Source organism: Neophocaena asiaeorientalis, unplaced genomic scaffold (assembly GCF_003031525.2).
Source record: "Neophocaena asiaeorientalis asiaeorientalis breed wild unplaced genomic scaffold, Neophocaena_asiaeorientalis_V1.1 scaffold844, whole genome shotgun sequence".
NCBI lineage: Eukaryota > Metazoa > Chordata > Mammalia > Artiodactyla > Phocoenidae > Neophocaena > Neophocaena asiaeorientalis.
Genome location: NW_020175044.1, coordinates 327,863 through 354,823, shown reverse-complemented (window position 1 = coordinate 354,823; position 26,961 = coordinate 327,863). Strand labels below are relative to the sequence as shown.

Sequence of the window (26,961 nt, the reverse complement as noted above, 5' to 3'; positions counted from 1 at the left end):
AAAACAAATTTCTCATGAATTGGTCTTATAGTATAAAGTTGTGAAATGTTTCTGTACATTTTCTGTTTTGTTAGGCTATCCTGAATTTACATAATATTTAATGCAAAACAAGAATCTGTACAAGTCCAGTAAAATAATATGTAAAGCAAAGGTATTAAAGAGACAGTATGTATTGTTATTTTGCTGTGAATGTGTGAAAAGGATATATACCGTTTTTTATAGTACTGCTTTTGAGATGGTTATCTCCAACCCTTTTGGCCACGTATCTGCAAAACGTTTGCAGCATGCATCTCCAGAATATGCACCTCATTTATTTATAAATTATATATAAGAACTACTATCATTAGATAATATTTCAAGGCACAGGTGAAATGTTAAAGTGAGGCTTTTCATTTGTCCTAGTCTTAAATAACCATATAGATAATAGACTTTTGTTTTATGTATAAATTTATTTGTTTATTTTTGGCTGCGTTGGGCCTTCGTTGCTGCGCACGGGCTTTCTCTAGTTGCAGCAAGCGGGGGCTACTCTTCCTTGCAGTGCGTGGGCTTCTCATTGCAGTGGCTTCCCTTGTTGCGGAGTATGGGCTCTAGGCGCATGGGCTTCGGTAGTTGCATTATGTGGGCTCAGTAGTTGTAGCTCACGGGCTCTAGAGTGCAGGCTCAGTAATTGTGGCGCACGGGCTTAGTTGCTCCATGGCATGTGGGATCTTCCCGGACCAGAGCTCGAACCTGTGTCCCCTGCACTGGCAGGTGGATTCTTAACCACTGTGCCACCAGGGGAGCCCTAGATAATAGACTTTTGATGATTTCTCTGTTTTTGCCAAGCTCTTGTCAGATCTGATTAAATTTGTCATTACTTTTACCTTGTAATGTAGATGATAGAAAGCTTTTACGAGGAGTAGAGGTGTCAGCTCTGTGACTTTCACATCATTTATGCTTGCATTGGTATTATTATTATCTTTAATCTGTGGGTTCCTTGCATAAATCTTGTCCATTTTAGGGTGTTTTTAGGTTAAGGGTACGTATTACAATCTGTAAATGGACTCGGCAGGCCATCACTCTGTATTTCAGTGCACTCAAAGTGAATGAATGGAGAGGGCAAGCCCCGCCCCCCCAGCACTGTGGAAGCCCCACCCCTCCCTGAGGGCATCTCCAACACTGTGAGGCAAGATCTTCCATGGAGCTGACTGAGGGCAGGACACCAATCCAGAAGTTAAATGCCAGTTAAATGCTTTCCTTTTTAAAGAAGTAAAATATAAATGGAGGTTCCAATATTTTCTTCCCATATCACAATTGACTGCACATCTACATAAACTGCATAATTTATGAGATGAAAGTTGATAAAAATATTATTTTTCTCTTATTTAAATCTTAATGCTTATATTGTGATCTAGCTTTTCTTTTATTTTTTGTTCACCCACCTAGTTTTTAGGATAGAGCCCTGACTAATGTTTCCTTCAATCTTCCATAGTTCTAACGGTGTTTTTTACATAGTAAGCAAGCGTTAATAATACATGTACACATGTTTCACTCTAAAATGGGCTTAAGGACTATTTAATAGTCATTATCATCAGTTGTGCTGAGGATGGGTGGCATATATCTTTTTTTTTTCCTTTTTGGTAATCTTAACAAATTGATTGCTTGGATCCTATCAGTTTACTGCCCTTTATTTATAGCATCTAAATGGAGCCCCATTGTTTTCTTATATTCTCTAATTTGCAAAGTTAACTTCTTTTTGCTCTCATTCTACTGTTCAAGTTAGCCATTCATCTCAATATATTGCCACTACTGATTCATGGAACATTTTTTTTATTTCGTCATTTATGTCCCTGGTTAAAATGTTAATTCTGAGAGTTCAAATCAACCTCTTTTTTGGGATTCTTTATATACCTGCCTGATAAAGTTGATAGACAGTCCAGGTCTTTGGGGATTAAGGTGGACACGGGTAAGGTCTTTGTCCATGAAGGGTGGCAGGAATGTGGCACTAATGCCTTTCATTGGTCTATTGATGCCACATTGACAAGATGTCCATAAAGGAGCCAGGGACATCCAACTGGTCTCAGGGATGTCTCTAGACATAAAGAGAAACAACCGACAGCCGTTCCCTTCTCTCGAGAGAAGCTATGTCCTTTACTTGAGTAAAGAGAAGAGTGTCCTCAATCCTGGCTGCATAACAGAGTCCCCAGGGAGCTTTACAGACATTCTGAGGCCAGTTAGAATCAATACTGAACCGTAATGTGTATTTTTACTCCCCAGGTGATTCCATTGCACAGCCAAGGTGGAGAGTTATAGTTCAAGAGGCTAATAAGATGATTAGGTCAATAGAAGGAAAATCAAAAGTGGGAGACCCAGGAAGGGTGAAGGGACTCAATAGCAGAAAAGAAGTCTCATTTTAACATAGAAAAGATTGGGGAAAGAAGGAACAATTTCGTAACTTCAAGTTGATGGTGGTAACAGACATCCTCTACCCTTGACCGCTTATTGATCACACAGGGAGGGTTGAGATTTGACCAAGAGAACCAAAGATTTATAAATTGATCCAAGAATGTCTGGAGAGCTTTGGGGCCTTTGGCTTTGGAAGGTGGAGGCTTACCGACAAATGTGGCTAACCTTGGGGGATCTTTGGGGGCCCTTTGGTCTATGGCTGTTGTAACCTGCTGTGCACACTTGCACGTGAGTGCTCTCGTTTGGCCTAAAGATACCTTATATTTCGTAAGGAAACCTTACACTTGGAAGTTTATTTGGTTTTGGAGTTTTGCCAGGGCTCTTGGCCTAACAGAGAAAGGGAGAGTGAATCTGTTTTAATCTGTGCCACTCTTTTAATCTTCATCCCGTATGACCTTGCTTGTCTCAGAAGAATATATGTCATGAGCCAGCCTGTCATGAGCCAGAAAGGGAGCCTTTCCCTTTCTGTAGTTCCAGGGTCTGGTGAAGCATCTTATACGCAATAAGAATTGACTGAGTGTTTGTCAGTGACCCCTGCAAATTCTGCTTTTGTTGTAGGAAGCAGTGCAAGTGTTGATTAAGCACTCGGCTGACGTCAATGCGAGGGACAAGAACTGGCAGACCCCGCTCCACGTGGCAGCAGCCAATAAGGCTGTCAAGTGTGCAGAAGTCATCATTCCCCTGCTGAGCAGCGTCAATGTCTCTGACCGAGGGGGACGCACAGCCTTGCACCACGCCGCTCTGAATGGCCATGTGGAGGTCAGTGTCCTCATCATTGAGAGCAAGAATCCTCCCCACAGACCCTCTTAGCCCCATGTGGAACCTAATCTCATTGCTGAGGCTTTTAGATAATGTGACAATAATATTTGTACACCAAACCTTAGGCAACTGTACCTATTTTTGAATTTAGAGCCACAATGAATTGAAAAAGTAGCCGACACTTCAGTCTTTCCTGCAGGTTGGCCGTGGTGTCTTCCTACTTTGAACTTCAGATCTCTGACCTGCCTTTAGATTGGACATTAATTTGGCTCACATCACCTGCTGAGGGTGAGGACCGCTCACCATTACAGAGTATACGCTTGATTTCACTGTCGGTTATCTTTCAGATGGTTAATTTACTCTTGGCCAAAGGGGCAAACATCAATGCGTTTGACAAGAAGGACCGGCGTGCTCTGCACTGGGCAGCTTATATGGGTAAGGATTCCATGGATGGAGAGCAAAGTGCAGATAACTTGAACTAAAAAAGCCCCGGGTTTCTCACTGACCACGCAGGTTTTCTCTTGGGCGAACCTGACTTCTTTTCAAGCTTGGGATTCAGTTGAATTAAGATTCGGTCCTTGTACTGGCATGCACAGAGCACTCTAATTGGGCAGTTGCTTTGTTGGAGATTTATTTATCCTACAAAGAGCAGGAGGGATGAATCATGGCATGGCCTTCATTGAATGTGTTTCAATCTGGATTGGAAAGCTGCACAAATTGTGCTTATTTTAACTTGTTATGGCAGCAAAATAAGGTGTTTAAAGAGAAAGAAGGACAGGCTAGCAAAGCAAGGATGTAAATTTCATTTGTCTTTTTATTTATAAATATTCCTGAAAGAAACAAAAAGGAAGGAATAAAGGACAACACCCTGACTGTCGTGTAGGTGGAGGTGCCCAGAGTCACCGTGGGTGATCCTGCTACTGCACTGCCGACAGAGCTGGGGCTTGCTCCTTGTTTCTGCCAGCTAGGGTGCAGAAGACAAAGGAAGACATTACATTTCTATGCTTTTCCTCTTCACTTTTGTTGGCACTAGTACCACTGACAAATGAGCGCCCTCATAGAGTTTATTCTCAGTGTTGACTCTTGGGAAATGAAGAACTAAAAGAACTAAGATCCTTCCTTTGTGATTCTAATTGGAGAACATCCTGCAATTAGAAAAGCAGAAAAGCAGGATTCTATCAGCACCAAGTTATAAACACCCTGACTGCCCATCACAACACAGGAGATTGTGAAAGATCTACACAGTGGGACACTATGCAGTAACTACAGTGATGATATCATTAGTATTTTCTTAACATAGAAAGATTCTGTGATATGTTAAGTGAAAACAGATCATAATACAGTATGAATAATACAATCCTCATTTTTGTTAAAAATATCTATAAAATGAAAACAACCTGGGATGTATTAAACACTGAAATTATTAACTGACTATCTCGGGGGATTGTGGATGATTTTGGTTTCCTTTTAACACCTTTTTGCCTTTTCTGAATCCTTTTTAAATAAGCCTACGGACCTTTTATTATCATAAAAAATAATAATGTTAATTGTGGGGAGAAAAAAGAGAATGGGTTGGGGCAGGGATGAAATAAATTCTGTGGCTATTGATAGGCCTGAGTGAATTCTTGGACTTAAAGAAACAGAATCTTAAGATTTTGCACGCATTATCCTTTTTTACAAGGTGACGTGGACTTTCGAGTTGTTTGAAGCAGGTTGGATGTCTGCATGGTCCCTGCAGGACTGGAGCCAGTGAGCGTTTGCCAGATGATGTTAAGGCAGAGCACACACTAAGCTAGTGGGACTCAAAGAACCTGGAGTTTCACGTTTGTTCTTTGCTGATACATGGCTAAAACATATGTGTAGAATTGCTTTAAAGCAGTAAAGTTACATTTTTGTGTGTCATCGGGATACATATAGGAAAACATATACAGATGACTATCTTTAGGGACTAATGGACAAAACCAGGGCAAAGAGCTTAAGATAGCACCACCAGTAATTCAAAATCGTTTTTTTCTGTACATAAGTCTTCATAAAACTAGCCAAGACAAAACTCTGTCTCTCTTGTACATACACACACACACACACATACATACATACATACATACATACATACATACATACATACATACATATATTTTAGGCCCTGGAGCCAGTACTCATCTTCTACCCTTCAGTTATCAACAATGTTTAGAGCAATGATCTTGAAGCATCGAACAATCTTTAGTCAGGAAATAAAGGTCAAATACATTTATCGTTGTATATGTAGCAAGATAGAGAACAAAGGAAGATATTCTAGAAAATATGCCAACAGGAGTTGAAACTAGAAGGGTTTTCAGTTTAGCCAGCAATTCATGAGAACTTGAAGTTGAACCACAGGAAGTTGCCATTTTTGTGGGCCCAGAAAAGGGTCAAACAGCAGCAGTTGCATATGATTTAACAATAATCTGGAGCTGTTCTGATTAATTGATCTTTTTTTCTTTCATTAGTTTTTCCAAACCAAATTGTCATTGTTAGACTTTTCAGTGAAGAATGGCAATTGGTTTCAAAAGCATTGCTTTCATTTGACGTGATTTTTTTTTTAGTCTCTGGTTCTAACGTATTGGCAGGACCTCCACATTATTTATTTGTAAACAGGCATCGACCTCCTTAAAGAGAAGGCTCACATGTGAATCATCTTCTTTCTTCCCACAGCACTTACATGATGCCTGACACATAGTACGTACTCCCTAAATATTTGTTGGATATTTGCCATGGAGCAGCTTTTTATAAACAGCCTAACAAGATGCTGGCGGCAGTAAAAGCTGATGGTGATAATTCAGGTGGAATGAATTGTCAAATTGTCCTATAAAGGTTAAGGATGTTTTCTGCTGCTTTGTTTCTACAGGCCACCTGGATGTTGTGGCTTTGCTCGTTAACCACGGCGCGGAAGTGACGTGTAAGGATAAGAAGGGCTACACGCCCCTGCATGCCGCGGCCTCCAACGGGCAGATCAGCGTTGTCAAGCATCTCCTGAATCTGGGGGTGGAGGTGAGCTATGATTCAGGCATCACCCCATGGTGCATTTGTGGGTTTTCTGTTGTTCGGAAATTAAATCCTGTGTCTTTGTGGGTTTTCTGTTGTTCTGAAATTAAATCCTGTTTGCATTTTAATTCAAGAGGAAAAAAAAAATAACCCTCATTTCTTACCATCTTGTCTTTTTTGAGTTTACATGGGCAACTGATGAAGGGCAATGGGGCATATGCTAAGTCGTAGAAAGCCAGAAACAGACTAACTTTCTATATCAACATAGAGAAATATTTTAACATCTAGGATACATATCCACCAGTCATTTTTAAAAGACTGGCGAGGTTTCATCATCCCATCTTTAGAACCTAGCCTTCTAAATCGTGGCTTCCAAGCAGAAATGAATGACAAACATGCTGAGCTGGAGAAGTAGACCTCACCCCCTTCTCCTTAGGTAGCAGGGTGGGAGCAGTAGTGAGGCTGTCCCGGAGGAAAGGAAAAGCGAGCTGCGACAGTGAGATGGTGATAACAGCAGTCAGGGCAGGTCTGGGAGAGCAAGAGGGAGCTGGGGGCTAAATGACCAGGGCAGCTCCACAGCCCAGCCACCAGAATGTGGCCTCTTGAGGTGTCAGCAGAGCGGGTTCTGAGTTCAGGCCCCACAGCAGCTCCCTGAGCACCTCCCACCCTTTCCTCTTCTGTTCGCTGTTGAGATCCGGGCTCGTCTCTTGCTCCCCCGATTCAGTTCTCCTCTGGCGTTTTGAGGCAGCTTTGCCGCTCCCTTTTTGTCCCTTTCCTAGCTGAAAGATATCTTGCCCCAAGTGGAAACCTCTCACTCTTCCTCCCAGATCACTTTTTGTCACTTTCACGTCTTGCTGAGCTTTACCTCCGCATGAGAAGCTGCCCAGGATGACCACGCTGGGGCAAGAGTAAGCTCTGAAGGATCACCCTGACAGATGGGTATTTCCTTTCTCCAGCACAGCCGGTAGGCTTTTGGTGGGAAATGGAGTAAATTGGCTTCAGTGCTTTTAATCGCCTGTGTTGGACTCATTTGCAGATTGATGAAATCAACGTGTATGGAAACACGGCCCTCCACCTGGCCTGCTACAACGGGCAGGATGCTGTAGTCAACGAGCTGACGGACTACGGTGCTAATGTGAACCAGCCCAATACCAGCGGGTTCACCCCGTTGCATTTTGCTGCTGCCTCCACACACGGTGCTTTGTGTCTTGAACTATTAGTAAACAACGGGGCGGATGTTAACATTCAGGTATGACTCTCTCTCAGTGTGAAGTACCTTTGCGTTGAGCCTCTGTCTGAGCAAACTCACCTGCTGTAAATTACAATTAGTGAATTGTAACTCTAAGCATCCTGATTCTTGCGGACTTATCCTATATTGTCATGATGTGGAAACTTCTGCAGCAGTGGTGGTACCAGTGGATGACACTGAGGTTCTAGCCACGTGCCCTCGGTAGCTTAGTGAATATACGGGATGTGGACTTGGCCGAGATTCTAATACTGAGGTGAATGTTGAGCTGATGGGGCAGAGATGCTGAGCATGAAAAGGAAGCCTAACCTAACGATCTCAGGTCTGTTTCCAACCCGCAGGGCCCTCCAAGGAGTTTCTCAAATGGTTTCCTGGAGTAAACCCCAGATAGTGGCTTCAAGTATATGATATTAATCTGGTTTTAATGGTAATTCCTTTACTCAGCAAACTTACTGAGGACTACCTAGTGCCCTCTGTTTGGTACTGGGTGTATACTCCAAGGTGCCCTCAAGGAATTTATGATACGGCAAGGAGATAATGTACTCAGATAATCATAGGGCAAGAGAGTGGCATGAGTGGCATGAGAAATTAATAAAGTGCTGCAGACTGTAAGAAGTAAGTATTGACTTGCTTTTTGCTTGGGCATCAAAACTAGAGATTGCTTTTGAGCTGAGGATTGATATCAGTTGAGATGAGGAGGGATAGAGAGAATTTGAGAGAGGACATTCCAGATACATAGAATGGCAAGCAAAGGAGTTGAGAGGTCTCGACGGGTAAACTTTAGGTAACCAGTCTGCTCACTGTAACAGATAACCAAGAGGAACTTTTGCAGGTAGCCTTCATGATCCAGGTTACATCACTCAGATGCATTTAGATTGTAGCACAATATCCTGATTTATACCGAGTGACCTTGTTCGCATCCTCAGCTTCCCTTCTCCCAAGCACACGGGAATTGTAAAGCAAGGTCCCGGTGTGTTCTGTCTCTGCTTTTGAAAAATTGTTATTTCCAAGATTTAATTTCAGGAATATTAGATCAGTCTATTTTAATGATCTCCTCTATTCACTCTTAAAGTCCTTTTATATTTTTTCATTTAATTTATAATAGTGGGGAAATATGAGACAGATTCTCAGAAAAGCGATTTATTGTGATTGGAGTACAAATCATATGAAAGAAAGGAGCCAGGAACAAGCTGAAATGTGACCTGACCAAGAATGAGCACTTATCCACTGCCCAAGGAGTTGGGGCCTCTATAGGGTGTGGGTCCGCTAATCATTATAGAGGCCACATGATCAGAACTGAGCATTAGAAATGGTAATCTGGCCACAGAAAACCAGAGACAGAAAACATAAAGAAAAAAATGTATATATGACTACATAAAATTTTTAAACTTTTATATAACAAAACAAAACAAAAAAGACAAAAACAAAAACCTTAACATAAAATTGAAAGGGGAGCAACTTGGAAAATTTTCTGCAATATACATATAAGCAAGGAGTTAACAGATTTAATATGTAAGAGCTCATAAAAATCAGTAAGAAAAAGTCTGATAGTCTACTAGAAAATATGGGCAAATGCAGATCACTTGGAAAATTTTCTGCAATATACATATAAGCAAGGAGTTAACAGATTTAATATGTAAGAGCTCATAAAAATCAATAAGAAAAAGTCTGATAGTCTAGAAAATATGGGCAAATGCAGATCATAAGAGAGAGAATACAATATCCATTAAACTTATGAAAAGATATTCAGTATTACTAGTCATTAGAGAAATGCAAACTAATACGTTTATAATATTAATACATTAATATTTGCCTTTAAAATTGGCAAGTATCAAAAAGACTAGCAGTGCCCAGTGTAATCAATGAAAAATTAAAATGCAATAAGTAAATATCCAGTTTTATAATTTCAAAAAGTATGTGTCTATGTATGTGCATAGATAGAGAAAAATATCTGGAATCTACATTAGTATCCTAGCAACAGTTATCACTCCAGCGAGGCAAAATTATGATTTGGATTTTCAGTTGCTTTTCAATATATTTGTTTTAATCTTCTTATTGTGATGCCATAAGTATGTGTTATTTTTATATCCAAAAGAAAAAGAAAAGCTATTTTCATTTTTATAAAAAAAAATTTCAGATATAGTGGACCTAGGGAGGGGACAAGTAGAAGGTAACTGGAAGTCAATGAAATGGGTCTGGATAAGAGGTAATGAGGACAGGGGCATGGGGACAGCCAACGGAGGGAGAGGCTTTGCAGAAAGGAAATCTCTGGGATTTCATTGGACAAGAAATGGAGGAGATAAAGATGAGTATAAGAATTGAAATCTGAGCTTCCCTGGTGGCGCAGTGGTTGAGAGTCCGCCTGCCGATACAGGGGACACCGGTTTGTGCCCCGGTCCAGGAAGATCCCACATGCCGTGGAGCGGCTGGGCCCGTGAGCCATGGCCTCTGGGCCTGCACGTCCAGAGCCTGTGCTCCGCAACGGGAGAGGCCACAACAGTGAGAGGCCCGCGTACCACAAGAAAAAAAAGGAATTGAAATCTGGCTGAAGAGGTAGTACGGCATAGTGATTCAGTGTCCAGTTCTGTGTCTAGACTGCCTAGATTCTCATCCTTCCTTGACTTTTAGTAATTATATAATCATAAACAACTTCTCTGTGTGTCTGTTTGTTTATCTGTAAAATTAGGGAAGCAGTAGTATCTTCCTCATGGGACTGTTGTGAGGATTAAGCAAGTTATCTCACATAAATTACTTAGAACAATGCCTGCCACATAGTGAGTACTCCATAAATGATTATTGTTATTAAGAGGGGATGTCAGGAGAAGGAGTAGGCTTAGAAGGTAAAACCAGTGAGTTTAGCTCTTAAGAAGCTGATTTTGAGCCTTTGATACAACCAGTCTGAGAAAACCAATAGTGCAAAATGTGATTCTCTAGCATGGGAGAGCAGTAGAGAATAGAAGAAAACACCTAGGTTGTCTCATTCACATTGAGGTGATTGATAGTTGAAACTGGGAGAAAAGGATGATGAGATCACCCATGGAGAGAGTACCTCATAGCATGAGTAGAGAAGGGGCTGTAGGACTCCAGTAACCCTTCACTCTTAGGATCAGGAGGAGGAGGAAGGCCAGAGAAACGGATGAAAAAAGAAGAGTTACGGGGCTTCCCTGGTGGCACAGTGGTTGAGAGTCCGCCTGCCGATGCAGGGGACACAGGTTCGTGCCCCGGTCCGGGAGGATCCCACATGCCGTGGAGCGGCTGGGCCCGTGAGCCATGGCCGCTGATCCTGCGTGTCCAGAGCCTGTGCTCCGCAACGGGAGAGGGCACAACAGTGAGAGGAAAAAAAAAAAAAAAAAAAAAAAAAAAAAGAAGAGTTAGGGAAGATAGGAAGGAAACGAAGGGGATGGAATGTCTTCCTGAAGGTAGAAAGCAGGCAGAAATGAAAAAGTAAACTAGCTGAGGAGAATTTCAGAGTTCCGGATCTTGTAAGGGGACCCCATCCAAGGTCCTACATGGAGGTAGGATGAAGGTCTTTAGGGGCAACAAAGCAACCAAGGTGGGGAAAGAGCCAACATGTGGGGTTAGAGTCTAAGAGGAGGGTGGTGGAGGACAGGAGGCAAACAGGTGGCTCAACCGTCAGTGTCCCCAAGACTTGTGACACTTTTCTTGCCATCCTAATGTCTGAGGGACATCCTGTGGATCCTCTAAAGGAAGGAACATTATTGAAGTTAGATAAAGTATCTCTCTTTACCAACCTTAATTAATTCACGGGGTTATCTGATGCTTTCCATTTCCTCTGTAAAACATGCCAACTGATGCTTTCAGTGTGCCTGATACTGAGGTTAGAAGGCCACTTTCTGGCATACCTACCTACTTCTCCCAGGTAACTGACTAGCAGCCAGTTCAGGTCGGATAAGGCTTCAACTAGGTATGGTGCCTTGGTTTATGGCAGCCTTCTCTTCTCCCCCACAAAATGGACATGGAAAGCATAGCTACTTAATTTTAATAGTTAATTTTTTCCTGTAGACTGCTAATCATCAATAGAGTATAAGAAGCCCCATTAAAAAAAAAGTCTGAGACTTGGGTTTACGTATTACCTAATCTGTGTAAATGGGATTTTGAATCAAATCTAGCCTTCTCCCTCAGTCTCCCCATCTACTCTATCTACATCCTAATTCTCTTGAGTCTTTATTAGTTAACTCTGGGTGCATGGATCATCTAACATTTCCGTGGAGCCATTCGGTCTGACTGGAGGTTGTTATCGCTCTACACCACATTGCCCTTGGATTTTGAAAGTGTTTGTAGATTGCAAGACAATTTGTATTTGTTTAGATTTTCCAAAGTTAGAAGAAAATAGCAGATTGAAATGTAGCCAATACCTACTCACGTGTTCACTTTGTTTTCCTCTGTCCTCACAAAACACAAAAAGTGACATCTTCATGAGAAATTGCAAGGTGATGGAGAGGGGAGGAAGGTTATGTGTCCTGCATGCATTTTACAGTCCCTCATTTTGCTTAGATTGACCATGGCCCTGTCCTTGATTTCGAATATTGTGATATCACAAAGTTTAATTATTATAAAATAATAGAGACACAATACTTAATACAATAATCTGTTGAAAGTTTACTTTTTTTTTACAAACAGGAAGAGCATGAGGAAATTGAAATAATTTCCTTTCTCCATCAGAGACCACGTTGTAATTTTTGTAGCATCTCAAGGCTCTTTTTGGAAGCACTCAAACTAAGCATTAAAGAAGACAGTAAACACGTGGCCATGCTGGATATGACTTAGAAAGATAGATACAGAAATTACCATTGCCTACCTAACATTCCGCCTGCCTATGGTCTCAGTTCTTTTCTGTGCACGGGCCCTTTAGATCACTTAACCCTAAGAGACTGGAACTGAAGCCCATCACACATTTACTGAAGTGGACCAGCTCCCTTCTTTGTATGTACCAGGACCAAGTTATATTCTATAATTGCATTGCAGAGGTTGAAGATGAAACTGGAATAGGCAAAAGTAAGCAGTAATAGCGACATGGCCCTTGGATCTTAAGAGAGGAAATGAGGAAAGGAGGGGGGTGAATGTCTGAGCCAACCACGTGCCATCTCCAGCCTTTAGAAGCATTAAAAAAATTAGACTGTATATGGCTTTTTGCACACCAGGGTATTAGATTGCTCTTCCATTGAATTAGGAAGCCCTTTGGGGTTTCTGGCTATATTTATTTTATAGAGACTTTATTGCCCTCCACCAGAGCCACTGAGCTTTGTGGCGCCATGGGGCACTGTGCCACAGAGAACACAGTGCCTTCACCTTCCTGGGGAGTAACTGTGTATTTAAGTTTAGAGAAGGTTTATGGGAGGAGGAGGAAAGAAGACATTAGAAGTGGAAGAAAAGAATGAATGGATTTCTGAGAATGGAAACGCTTCATTAATTCAAGGATTAATCTTCCTTGGATGATGGTGAATTCTGCCCTGAAAGAATACTAATATTTGTCGTAAAATATTCTTAGTCCTCACTGGTTTTCTTTCATGACTATGGCTGAACCATAAGTCAATAGGAGAGCTATTAAGCAAGTTCTCAAGGTCACAAAAATTTCCAAGCCCTAAATCTGCTCTGGGAGAATGCACCTAGAAATTGGAAGGAGGCTAGAAATGAAGAAGTTCTTCTAAAAGCAAAGCTTTGAATAAGTGGGAGAACTGATCATTTCTTCTCCTTTGAGCATTCAGGGAATGTTTGGTATCTGAAGTTCTAGGGCCAGCAGCAGCAATGGCAAGTTCCCCGCCACCCGACCCCACCCCCATGTTAAAAATTTCTCAGGCAGATAATGAAACTCAGTAGGATCCTCAGTCTCAACCTGAATATTCTGAGTTCTAACTTGTAAAGGCTAAATAAAAAGTACTAGTCTTTTGACCTTCATTGGTTTTCAATGGCTTTTTGAAATGAGTTCCCTTTACACCTATACCATATAAACAAAGCTGCCCCAAAATGACTGCTATGATACCCTTAATGCTTCCTGTCCCTAATTCCCGACCTCCTGCCACCCGTATCCCAGTGAGAAAAAAAAAAGTCAGCTAAGGTCTGTCTTCAGTGGCACGTGAACTCAGGCAAAGATCTGCAAGGGTAGATCTGAAGCAAGCGTCACCATTGACCATATTGCCATCCTTTTCATTTAACCTAACTTTGGTCATGTCTGTTTGTCCCTTTCCCAAAAGCACAAGCACTCCAAGGGAGGAAAAGGGTATGGTGTTTACTGTCCTTGAAATGGGACCAGCTTTGTAAACTATATACTGTAGAAACTGGTGACGTCTGCTTTGGCTCTCTGGCTGCAATTTAGTTAGTGACCACCAGGTTGGTGGTTACTCCTAGCCTTTAAGCTCTTTTCTAGGCATGGAAAAGTGCTTGGTTAAATATTTATAAAGATCTTATCTAAACGCCGAAATATTTACAGCTTTATATATATTTAACTAAATGCTAGTAAGTTATGTTTTCATCTTAAACTTAAGAGAAAATACTGGAGCAAAATTTAAAGAAATAGCACCATCTAGGGACAAATGAATGTCAGCTCTGCAATTTCTGTTTTCTCTCTCCCTAAGAGCCTTGGGCTGTCATCACTTTTTTGTTGGAGGGAGTATGTCTTAACTCCTTATTCCTAAGTGGTTCCCAGACTTTTTAGTCTTTTGAATTGTCTGCATTTATCCCAGCTAAGACCCAGGCTCTGGAATCAGAAAGCTTTTAGGAGCTCTTCTCCATCATGTCTTATGATTGGTGATGGCATCAATCCTCATTTTCTTGACTAATTCTCCTTTTCCCTAAAGACGTAATTTCAGTAAAGCTTCAAGCTTACTTCCATCTTCCTTTCCTTTCTCAATCTTTTCTAATTCAGGTTATAATCATACAAGATTAAGATGGAGAAAAAAATCCTATTTTTTCTATTTTTTTCCCCATCAGCCTGAGAACCTTTCACTATAATGATCATTTACTTCACTCAACATGCAGTTACCACTCTGACTAACTCTTCCCTTGGCACAGATTGTGCATAGTTCCTTTCTTAAGTCTAAGGAATAGACTTATAGGATATAATAAATATTCTTCTGTTAAACCTTGTGGTTTTATAAGCTATTCCAGTGGCTCCTAAACTTTAATGTGCTGTGAAAGTTAGAAATGAAATCAATTCTGATTCAGTTTAGGTCTGGGTTAGGGCACAGAATTCACATCTCTAACAAGAATCCTGGGTGATTCAGATGCAGGAGTCTGTGGTTCACTCTGAGAAATATTTAAGTGATTATTTGTTTTCCATTGTAGAGTTTTTGAAAGAATCATTTTAAAGCACACGTATTTAAATTTCATCACAAAAATGAACTTGTGTTTTTGAAATCTCATATTTTAACCTCAGGCTTAGGGAAACGTTTCTTCTGAGACTTAGAAAAAGAATAGTGGGACTTCCCTGGTGGTGTAGTGGTTGGGAGTCTGCCTTCCAGTGCAGGGGATGTGGGTTCAATCGCTGGTCAGGGAACTAAGATCCCACACGCATGCCGCAACTAAGGAGCCCGCCTGCTGCAACTAAGACCTGGCGCAACCAAAAATAAATAAATGAAATTTAAAAAAAGAAAAAAGAAAAGAAAAAGAATAGTTACATAAATTTCTTTATTTTCTTTTCTTTTTTAAATAATATCTGAATGAAAGAATACATAATATATTCTCTCAGTTGGGGATACTTTGGGTCTAAAATAACAGTAATATTTTTGTTTGGTTATCACTATTTTTAGAAGAAATTCTGTAAATGATTATTTCTGAATCAAATGTGTAGGACTTTGGTATTTGGTGTAATGATGACTAATGTATGGATTCTGTACATTTTTCATCTTTTGGCTTAATCTGTGAGAGAGAATGCCATCATTTATATCTTGAATAATAAAGAGATGTATAAATTCAGCGCATATTTCCAGATAATCATTAACATGGCAATTTGCATATCTTAATCCTATGATTTCTAATGAGTTAAGTGCAGCAAATGTTTCTCTTTTGGAATAATCGAAAGTGGTGTTTCTCTGTGGAATTAGAATGTAGAGAATGGTGGAGGATTTCAGGTCAATTTTGAGAGTTGCAGTGATTTATAGCAATTTAGCCATCTTCAGGTCAAACAGGGCCAAACAAGTTAATACATCATTTGTCTTTTTTTCATGTACTATAGACAAAAGGTGAAAAAAACACTGTAATAAACTATACATATACCATCCATTATACTGTATAATGGAAAAGAATATGAAAAATAATATATACTATATATGTATAACTGAGTCACTTTGCTATACACTAGAAACTAACGCAACATTGTAAATTAACTATACTTCAATTTTTTTTTAAAGTTGAAAAATAAAACTCCTTGAAGGAAACCTTCACCAGTAGATCACAGGAGATGAAAAAATGTTTTGGATGATTTCCTCAGTTTAAACCAGGGTAGTTTAAAAATTGTCCGTGTAACTAAAAATTTCCCATTTCTTCTCTAGAATAATTTCCACATCTCGAAGCTTCTTTAAAATGTGATGTTCTAGATAAATGACAGGACCTACTGTATAGCACAGGGAACTATATTCAGTATTTTGCAATAACCTATAATGGAAATGAATCTGAAAAAGAATATATGTATGTATAATTGAATCACTTTGCTGAATACCTGAAACTAACACAACATTGTAAATACTTCAATAAAAAATGTGAAGTTAGGCAATAACTTGCGATATCACAAACACTTTATTGAGCATTGCTGGCAATGTCCACAGGGATGTTTCAGATTGATGTCACTGGCCCATTGTTTCTCTCTCTCTCATTTTTTAGAGTAAAGATGGTAAAAGTCCTCTGCACATGACAGCTGTCCACGGAAGGTTCACACGGTCACAAACCCTCATTCAGAATGGTATGTGAGATTCTTCTGCAGTGTCATTACTGGAACAGTTTCCTGGTGTGACTGAGCTTGGTTGTCCATCATTTGAATGTGAAATATGATGCTCTGTTTTAGAGTTTATTAAGCTTGGATTTATACTGTCCTTTGATGAACTTTGCTAAAAGCTCTTAGACACGTCATCACCAATTCACTTAAGAGTGAGGACATAAAAATAAAATAAAATAAGAGTGAGGACATAGAGCCACTAAGTTTCACAGTCAATTCCCAGTCAGTCAAAGAACATGTGAGTTTTGAAACTGGAAATGATCTACTTATATAGGCTCAAGATCCTGCATTTTTCACTCTGAAACTAATAAAAATAAGTATCAGACATTTTCTAGCAGCAAATCTGAATTATTTAAAAATTTTTGAATTCGCCATAGTTCCATAAGTTAAAACTCGTTAAGCTACTTGGGCAAAAGGTAAGAAAAATGAGCAACTCAGAGGAAAAGAGGGTACGTACATGATATAAAGGATCATAAAATCACAGGCTTGATAGAGACCTTGGAAAATCACATAATCTAGTAATTTCCCAGGCTTACAATAAAGGTGTGTTTGAACCATTGGGTTGTCTCTGCAACCAAAGTACTAGGGAGTGTCACTTCACAGCATGGTTCACGTTACTATTAGAGGGTCATGGCCAGAATCTGTGAGTGGATTGACTCTGACAACGCAACTTCTATTCTTTTAGCAAATCTTAAAGACAATTTTAAAAAAACAGGTTTAGTTCAGATTTTATGCTGACATTCCAGGTGAATCCAGCAGTTCCTAAACTATCTTTAGTTGACCCACATTTCTAGTTCTCAAAATTCTGGCATTAGTCAGTTTTTTTAGACCTATCTTTTTCTCATCTGTAAGAATACTGGATGACATACACTTGAATTGTCAGTGGTACTAAGTTATGTCTTAGGCACTGAAGTCGTAAAACGAAAAAGTCATTTGACATTTGGATGGAAGACCAGCCAGGGAAATGATGCTGAGGAAGCAAAATACCTGCAGCAAAGCACAGGAAATTTGTAAGCATTTCAGTGAAACTATAGAAGAAAAGAAATCGCAACAAATTTCCAGTGAGCAAATGCAGGTAACTGAAAATGAACCGCACAATACCCATTAATTCTAGTTTGAAATATGTGATATGCCTTTGTCATTTACTTTATTGAAAGACCACCTTAATTGTTTTGCTTGAAGTAAAGGGGAGGTGGGGAGGGACCCTAGCATCTCTCCTCTGCACGCTTTCCTCATCCCACTGTATTTCTCAACTGTTTTTCAGAAACAGTGTCCACTGCCTTAAAACTAAACAAAACTAGGGAGCTATTTGGTATCCATTTTTAAAAATTTAATGTGAACATAATCACCAGGGCTTAGCTCTGTGGCATTAAAAAGCATTGTTCCCTGTTAGAATAATTTCAAGCACTAGTGACCAGATCAGAGAAAGAGCAGTTTTTCACCTTGTAAGCACTGCCTTCCTACAGGTCCATCCCCGTGGGCCAGACCTGTGTCATGCTAGTGTGCTTACAACAGTCTTGGGGGTGCTGCTGGCTGCTTTGACCTCTCTAAAAACTATCTTTGTGGACTTGAAGACTCCCATGCCCTCTCTGGACATTCTTGCTAGACTTTTGAGTTGGGACGACCCCTGAAAGAGACCTTATGTCTTGTCCTCTGTGATCAAGGAGCTGGTCTCAGAGCCTATCTCATTCTTGGCTGGCCTGGCATCTTGCTTGTGGGTTGAGTGGGATCCTGGGTCCTATAATGCTGAGGATATAGTGGCTATAATACATAACTTATATATAATGATAAAGCTAACATTGGTTGAGTGTTCTTCACATTGTGCCAGGCACTTGGCTAAGCACGCCACATAAATCCTTCCAACCACCCCATGAGAAAGAGGTGCTATTATTATCTCCATTTCCAAGATAGGGAAACTGAGGCGGAGAGGTTGTCACTTCTGCTGGGATACATGGCATGTATGTTGAGGAACAGAGATTAGAATCCAGGAAGTCTAACACTGGAGACTGAACTCTCAACCACTCTTCGCTGTATGAACAATGACAGGTTAAAATGGTTTTTAACTTGAATTCTATTTACTCTAAGAGTCGCTTGCATTTGGCAGAGTTATTTATCCCTGTAAAAGGATGATTTGGAATTCTCTTCTCTCAGCCGACAGTTCTTTGCATTCATTGCAGATGTGAGAACTGCGAGTTCTTCCCTTCGACTTTTTAAAAAAAATGCCCTTAGGGACAAGAATAGGAAGCTCTTTTCTTTCCTCCTGTTTGTTGGTTTCTTTCTGGGAAAAGCCTAGAGGCTCACACCCCCAGGGCCTGGTGTCTGTCCTCCAGAGTGGGTAACCACAGGACAGGACCTGGAATGCCCGTCCCCCATGGGGACATCACTTGGCTCTTAAGACCTGCTGAGGAACATTCTTGATGTTTATTTATTTGTTTTGTTAAATGGCTCTGATGTTTGGACTTTGTACAGCATTTCTCTGCTTCTCTGACTGATCTCTAGTCAGGGTTATTAATTCTTTATAATAACTTTTTTTTTTCAGAAGCATTCAGCTTTGGTAAGGTGATCGTTTAAGGAAAAAACCCAAAAGACTCATTTCTTTTTTAAGTTAATAAGCAAAGACTACCTCTGCGGTTCAATCATATTGTTTGTTGTCTGAAGCTGTGTTGTCAGAGCCAGAGAGGGAAAGAAGTAAACGAAAACACAGTCTGATATCAGAAGGCATTTGATCTGGCCTTTTGCACAGGCAGCTGCCTCAGATGCTGTCCAGCAGGTTACAAAAGTTCAAAATGATGTTTTTTTTTCACAGAAGCTTTAAAAATAAAAGTTTGAAAAGGAAGAGTGAAGGATGATTCATTGTGAGGTTTTTGACCTTCGGGCTCACAGACTTTCTGAGGCAACTTAATATAACTATTCTTGTTTGTGCAATGAAAAACTAATTTCAGATGAATGCCTAGAAAATGCTACATAAATTATCCCTTCTGACGTGCTCTGCGTATGTCTAAACTCATGGATATTTATTTTCCTCACTAATAATCAATGATCGATAACCAACATTTAACTTGCAACCTTCAGATGAATAGTAAAGATATTTAATTTGCTAAAAAAAAAGATAACTAATAAGGACCTGCTGTATAGCACAGGTTGCTGTATTACATTACTCTGTAATGGCTTATATGAGAAAAGAATCTAAAATAAAGAGTAGGTATATGTATATGTAGAACTGATTCATTTTGCTGTACACCTGAAACTAACACAATATAGTAAATCAACTATACCCCAATAAAATTTTTTAAAAAGATATGTAATTTGCATTACAAGCAAATGAAAAGGCTTCAGGAGTGACTATAAGATAGAAATTCATTCATCTAGAGGTCCTACTTTAATATAAAACATATTTCTAAATAACAAATATTCTTTTATTTTTCTACTAAGTTATGATGTTTTCTAGAAGTATATCTTAAATGACCAAGATAATTACCCATATTTTTACAGTTTTAAATTGACTTATGAAATGACAGTAACAACAGGAAACTTTATCAGCTCAGACCCTCTATTCCATCGTTTCCAGTATTTTTCACTCTTCTCTTTTCCTATCCAATTTTTGGCATATTTGAGGCTGGTAAACATGGAGCCCCTACTCTTGGCTGGGAAGGACATGAGCAATGTAGTGTTTGAAAGACTTCTTTGAAGTCTGGGGATCTGTCTCCCACAGTTCCCCGCATCAGCTCTGTGGGTGGACCTCTCAGGCTGACCGCTGTGGGCAGCTCTCACTCACATGGATACATGTACCCTGGATTGCTCTGAGGTATCCATGGAGACCAGGTGGCTGCCTTTCCCCAAGGCATAAAAATGATCTAAATTGGATACTTCTAAATTTAGATTACTGTGAACTATTTCTTGAGTCCCTAGAAGTTTTTAATAACTAATTTTATTTTAATTTTTCTTGATTATAAAATTAGTATGCGCTCACTGTACAATAAAATTATTAAAGAGATTATTCCCCCATGACCCCCATCAATGTGTCTCCGTAACCCCATCCCAAGAATTTCTATTGACAGTTTGGTGAAACTTCCAGATTTTTCTATGTATTTAAGAATGTATATATAAAGATACATAATTATTACTTTTACAGAAATGATTGTAGTCCATTTATTTGAACAACTGATTTTAAAAATCACTACTGTGCCACAGACACAAAGATATGAGGAAAGATCAGCGTTTGTATTCAGGTGGCCATTTATATTTCTCTGTCACAAAGTTAAAAAGGGGTTACCTTTTTGTAAACAGCTATTAAGTTGCAAACTCCAAATGTGCAAAGTTATTGGCAGCAGCTAAACTCTACATGCCAAAGTCTTGGCTGCAGAGTGAAGCATCTTAAATCCTGTGTAAACATATGTACTAATTGGAGTTTGTTTTTTTTTTTCTTAACATCTTCCCCTTCTACAAAGCTCACACATATTTGTAATTATTTCACTTTTTAGGAGAGATTCTCGTTCATTAACTCTGTTGTGCCAGTACACCTGGCTAGAAAATATATTGTTTGCTGGAAATAAATCTTAGGGAGTTGGTGGTCACAGTTAGGATTCATTAGAATGAAGGACCGTACAGATATTATCGTGAAGATTTTATAATGGTCGTATTATAAGAAATAGTGTCTTGGCCTGGAAGTTACTGCTTTTTCCTCAGATCTGAAAAGACTCTCAGTGGCTTCCTTTTGGTACTCAAGTATACCTCTGATGGGTGTGCAAATGGGCACAGCCTTTCTCAAAAGCAATTTGCCAGTGTCCATCAAGAGCCTTAAAAACATTCATACTTGTGATCTAGTAGTTCTACTTGTAAAAATATTGCTGAAGGAGATCGTCTGAAATGGTGGATAAAGATTATGTATAATTATGTTCGTTCCTGTGTTTTTCCTAATGGCAAGATTTGGACATAGCCTAAATGCCTAGTAATTGGGGACTTGTTGAGTGAATTCTCTAAATACTGATATCATGCAGTCATTTACAGTTGTGTTAATGAGACTAATTAATGACGTGGGAAGTGTTTGTGACATAATATTAAGGGGGAGATGGGGATACAAAACTCTTTCTACCCTATGATCTCAACCATGGGAAATGTCTTCACACACACATGCACACACACATACAAACAACTGGAAGAATATATCCAGAGTATTAATACTGATTATCTCGGATAATCAGTGAATTTATAGATGACTTCTGTTTTCTTCTTTGTATTTTACTGCATCTTCTAAATTTTCTACAGTGAGAAAATTACTTTCTCGGTAATAAATATTATTTAAAGTAAATGCTTAATATCTTTTTAGATTGATCTAAGCCATTTATATAACATTTGCATTTCTCAGGATTTTGTATTTCTTATTCTGGAATATATAAATGTGTATGTGTAGTTTAGATATACAAACTAAACATTATAGTATTAGTATCTTAAAATTATCTATTTTAGTTTTAAAATATCAGCTTACTTTAGTCCAATATAATTGATGATGGGAGTAAAGCTTAAGATTTGACCTATTCTAAAGTACCTGATATCTAAGAGCATGAGCTGACAATTCAATAACTTACTGCTTTCCATAATGATGCAGAGATTTGTTTATGAACAGGATAGTCAGGAAATAAAACCTTAGAATAATTTATATCCGGTGCCCCAATATCCTAGGTGCTTTCTTTTATTAAAAGCATAAGTGCGTGTGGGCTTACATAAGCAAGAGTACACACTATGTGATTTTTCTCCTTGGTGTGCTTCCCTGTCCTTTACTCCCTCCCCTTTTCCTACTTTCTTCAGGCCCTTCCTTTTTGACTGGGGTGTAATTCATATACTGTAAAAGTCACCATTTTAAAGTGTACAGTTCAGTGGATTTCAGTATTTTCACAAGGCTTTACAACCATCACCATTATGTAATTCCAGAACATTTTCACCACACCCCTCCAAAATCTTTATCCCAGTTAGCAGTCACTCCCCATTCCTCCCTCTCCTTGATTTCTCCTTATTTCATGATTTTCAAGGACTCTTGAACTACTTGGAAGCTTACCCAATTATCACTAATGCATGTAGCAAATATTTTCACATATGTCAGTTTCCTTATTGCTAGGATGTGGGGAAAGCCTTTTTAACTACAATGCAAAATCTAAATACAATAAAAGACATAAATTACAAAAAAGAATTTTTTTCAGTGTAGAACACCAAAGACAAATGAAAATCTAGGCCAAAAATATTTGCAACATGTATTACTGATAAATGGGCAATCTCCCAGATATTTTAAGAACCTTTAAAAATTAAGGAATAAAAGATCTCTCTCACACACAAACACACACAAACACACACACACACACACACACACTCTTAGAAAAATGGGCAGAAGTCATGAAAAAATGGTTCATAGAAAAAGGTAAACAAATGGCCCTTTAATATATTAAAAGATTCTCAACTTCCTTAACAAGAGAAATGAAAAGGCTACAGTGAGATACCAGTTCTCACTCATTACGTGGTATGTATTCAAAAGCTTGACAAGGCTGGGGAGGAGAAAAGGCACTCTCATACATTGCTTGTGTGAGTGCAAAATTGCACAGCACCTAAAGAGGGAAACGTGGCAAAATCTAACAAAACCACATACTCATTTCTGTAACCTAGAAATCCCCTTTCTAGGAATTTATTCTGAAGATAGACCCAACAAATACAAAACGCTTGCAAAATGAGGTTATTCACTACAACATTCCTGATATTAGCAAAATGATTTTTACCACCTAGATGCTCATCCATACCCGACTGGTGTACTTAACTAATACATCCATGCAATGAAAGATAATTAAGCTGTACAAAAATGAGGAAGATTTCCAAGAAGGGATCTCTAGGAGTGAATTCGAGGGTATGTTGTTAAGTGAAAAACAACAAAAAAAGCATGGTATAAAAGATTCTATTGTGCTTGTTTTTGCAAAGAGAAACACAGAAAGCATAAACCAAAACTAAAGAAAGTGATTAATTACTGTAGGAAGTGGTTGAGGGTGAAGTGAAAGGGATAGAAATGAGAGTGGGACTTTTTAAAAGTGTAGAATTTTTGACTTTTGAAACGTGTGTTACATAATAATAAAATAAAATTAAATCAAAGCTGGTAAACATTTTGAAAACAAAATCCAATGAACCTGTGTATCAAATTGATAATATAAGCACACAGGATAAAGAATTCAGATAACTTTTGAACGAAGTACTCGCTGTATATGCTAAAATCATTATAGGAAACTTTGTTGGGAAATAGAGTATTTGCACAGTCAGGAAGTATCACCCACAAATTCCTTGTTAATTACAAAAGGGGAAAAGACATTTGTACAGTGGAGAGTGCTGGCCGGCATCTCTTGTATTTCTTATTCTGGAAGACATAAATGTGTACGTATAGTTCAGATATACAAACTAAACATTATAGTATTAGTAGCTTAAAATTATGTATTTTAGTTTTAAAATATCAGCTTACTGATATTTTCTTACTGATAATCAAGCCTTTTTTTTTTTATTGTGGTACAAAAAAATTTATCATTTAAACTACATTTAAGTGGCACTAATAAGTACATTCACATTGTTGTGCGGCCATCACCACTACCCACCTCCAGAACTTACTTTTTCATGTTCCCAAACTGACACTCTGTACCTATTGCAAGTAATCAAAAGTTGCATCACCCAGTAATGGAAAAACGACCTTATGTGTGTGCTGTGGAGATGTGATGGGAAGTGCAATTCAACTCTGGGGTATTCTTGCCAAAATGTTTAGGCTGAATCTAGTAATGAGGAAATAATCAGACAATTCCAGAATGCAGTATATCCTACATGACTCCTGGCATGGTCTCCAAAAATATCAATGACATGGGAGATAAATATATAAATACATAAAAGGCAGGAGGATTGTTTTAGATGAAAGGAAACTAAAGAGACATGACAACCAAATGCTATCAGAATCTTTGATTGGATCCTGGATTTTAAAAAAAAACAGTTATAAAGCACATTTGGGGGAACAATTGGAGAAATTGGAATATGCACTTATATTATGTAAAATTATGGTATCAGTGTTATATTTCTTGGATATGATGATGAAATTATGTGGGAGACTGTCTTTGTTCTTAGGGGTGAAATGTCATGATGTCTGACTTATTTCTAAATGGTTCTTCAAATGAATGAATAGACTACTTATCTTTCATATTATATATTATATATAACTTTTCATATATATATGAAAAGGTGAGGGAAAGAAAGAAATGTAGTAAAATAAAAATTAGGGGAAAAAGAAGGCAAAATAAAATAAGATGTTTACTGTGTTACTAAAGTGATGGTTAATGTTATAGTTTAATAAATACAGATTTTTCAGTTTATGGTTGATGCTTTTACTCATCAGCATTTAGATAATCAAACTACATAAAATCTTTTCCTGAACACTCTATTCCTTCTGGTTCTTATGTTTTAGCATAAGGTTTATTTACATAGGTCTTTAATTAAGCAAGTAAAAGTAAAATTGAATGTGTCTTCAGAGTTACATTTTGTGGAATTTGATTACATTATTTATTCAGAGGGAATCTGGTTGTAAGATTTTAGAACCTTAAATAAGACAATGTGGAAAGGTTTTATTTTTGATTTTTAATTTTTTTTGTGTGGAAAGGTCTTTTAAAAGCATTTCTTTTTGTTGTTGTTGTTGCATGTATCTTTTTTTTTAATAGATCTTTATTGGGGTATAATAGCTTCACAATACCATGTTAGTTTCTGTTGCACAGCAAAGCAAATCAGCCATATGCATACGCATGTCCCCATATCCCCTCCCTCTTGAGCCTCCCTCCCACCCTCCCTATCCCACTCCTCTAGGTGGTCACAAAGCACGAAGCTGATCTCCCTGTGCTATGCAGCTGCTTCCCACCAGCCAACTATTTTATATTCGGTAGTGTATATATGTCCATGCTACTCTCACTTAGCCCTCCCACCCCATGTCATCAAGTCCATTCTCTATGTCTACCTCTTTATTCCTGCCCTGCAACTAGGTTCATCAGTACCATTTTTTTTTTAGATTCCATGTATATGTGTTAGCATACAGTATTTGTTTTTCTCTTTCTGACTTACTTCACTCTGTATGACAGACTCTAGGTCCATCCACCTCACTACAAATAACTCAATTTCATTTCTTTTTATGGCTGAGTAATATTCCATTGTCTATACGTGCCACATCTTCTTTATCCATTCATCTGTCGATGGACACTTAGGTTGCTTCCATGTCCTGGCTATTGTAAATAGGGCTGCAATGAACATTGTGGTGCATGTCTCTTTTTGAATTATGATTTTCTCAGGGTACGTGCCCAGTAGTGGGATTGCTGGGTCATATGGTAGTTCTATTTTTAGTTTTTTAAGGAACCTCCATACTATTTTCCAGAGTGGTTGTATCAATTTACATTCCCACCAGGAGAGGGTAGGAGAGGGTTCCCTTTTCACCACACCCTTTCTAGCATTTATTGTTTCTAGCTAAAAGCATTTCTAATAGACTTCCCTCCATGCAGATTTAATAATACTACTACCTCAGATGGTAACTTGTCCCCTTAAAAAGCATTCTTGTCCTTGAGAGCAGAGATGCATAGAGTAGAAACGATACCAACACTTGGTAATGTGAGTGACTAGCATAAAATGTAGCATCTGCGTCAACCTGAATCCTTATGTAATTCTGTATTAAAACGTCTTTTTCAGGAGGTGAAATTGACTGTGTGGATAAGGATGGCAACACTCCTCTCCATGTGGCTGCAAGATACGGTCATGAACTTTTGATTAACACCTTAATAACCAGTGGAGCTGACACAGCCAAGTAGGTTACTGCAAAAATATGGTGGAATAATTTCCACATGTGGGAATACTGCCAAAGGGATTCTGCCATGCCGTAGATAGTTCCATTTATCCAGGTTAAGTAGATCTTCACCATTATGCTAAACACAGATTAAATTTGAACTAAATTAAGTGACTTAATGACAGTTGCCAAGAAGAACCGGTTTTATTTTTCAGCTGTATCAGAAAGAGACCTATTTCAGTGGTTTTAATTAAGGAAACTTGGACTTTATTCCAAACTCTGCTTTTTAATATTCTTCTGTTTTTTCCAATGTGCAGTGTTAGTTAAGCAGGAAAAATAAGGCATAATTGGGCAAACTCAGAATTTATTCAGGGTGCTGGTTTGCATGTATTAATGGCCCACATTAATGATACGCTTATACAGTGGCAATTGAGTAAATCTGCTACACTGGGAAGGGGGGACCTGGCTTCATTTTGTACTTTAATTCAACAAGAATATATAACGCATCTATATGAGTCTGTTGCAATGTTAGGTGCTGTGGGAAATTTCAGAAGTAAGTTAACTGGTTGGTACCTTCCAGGAGCTCATAATTTTGTTGGAGGCCCAAGGCCCACTTAAGACAAAGAACCATGCAAGATCGTATCTAATAAAGTTCAAAATGAAACAGGACTTTAATGGCAAAATGTTTGGTGTAGACAGTGTATGCCACGGAGTGTAGACAGG

At 38.7% G+C, this 26,961-nt stretch overlaps 1 protein-coding gene across 2 annotated transcripts in view; it reads left to right on the top strand.

Annotated features, from left to right (window-relative positions):
- The window catches only part of ANKRD44 (ankyrin repeat domain 44), a 307,899-nt gene that overhangs the window by 182,501 nt on the left and 98,437 nt on the right, over positions 1-26,961 (top strand). For both annotated transcript variants that reach the window (XM_024763443.1, XM_024763444.1), the window contains 6 exons: positions 3,004-3,204; positions 3,552-3,639; positions 6,089-6,231; positions 7,262-7,474; positions 16,307-16,385; positions 26,145-26,259. In XM_024763443.1, the coding sequence (XP_024619211.1) occupies positions 3,004-3,204; positions 3,552-3,639; positions 6,089-6,231; positions 7,262-7,474; positions 16,307-16,385; positions 26,145-26,259 (839 nt within the window). The remainder of the gene's footprint in view (positions 1-3,003; positions 3,205-3,551; positions 3,640-6,088; positions 6,232-7,261; positions 7,475-16,306; positions 16,386-26,144; positions 26,260-26,961) is intronic.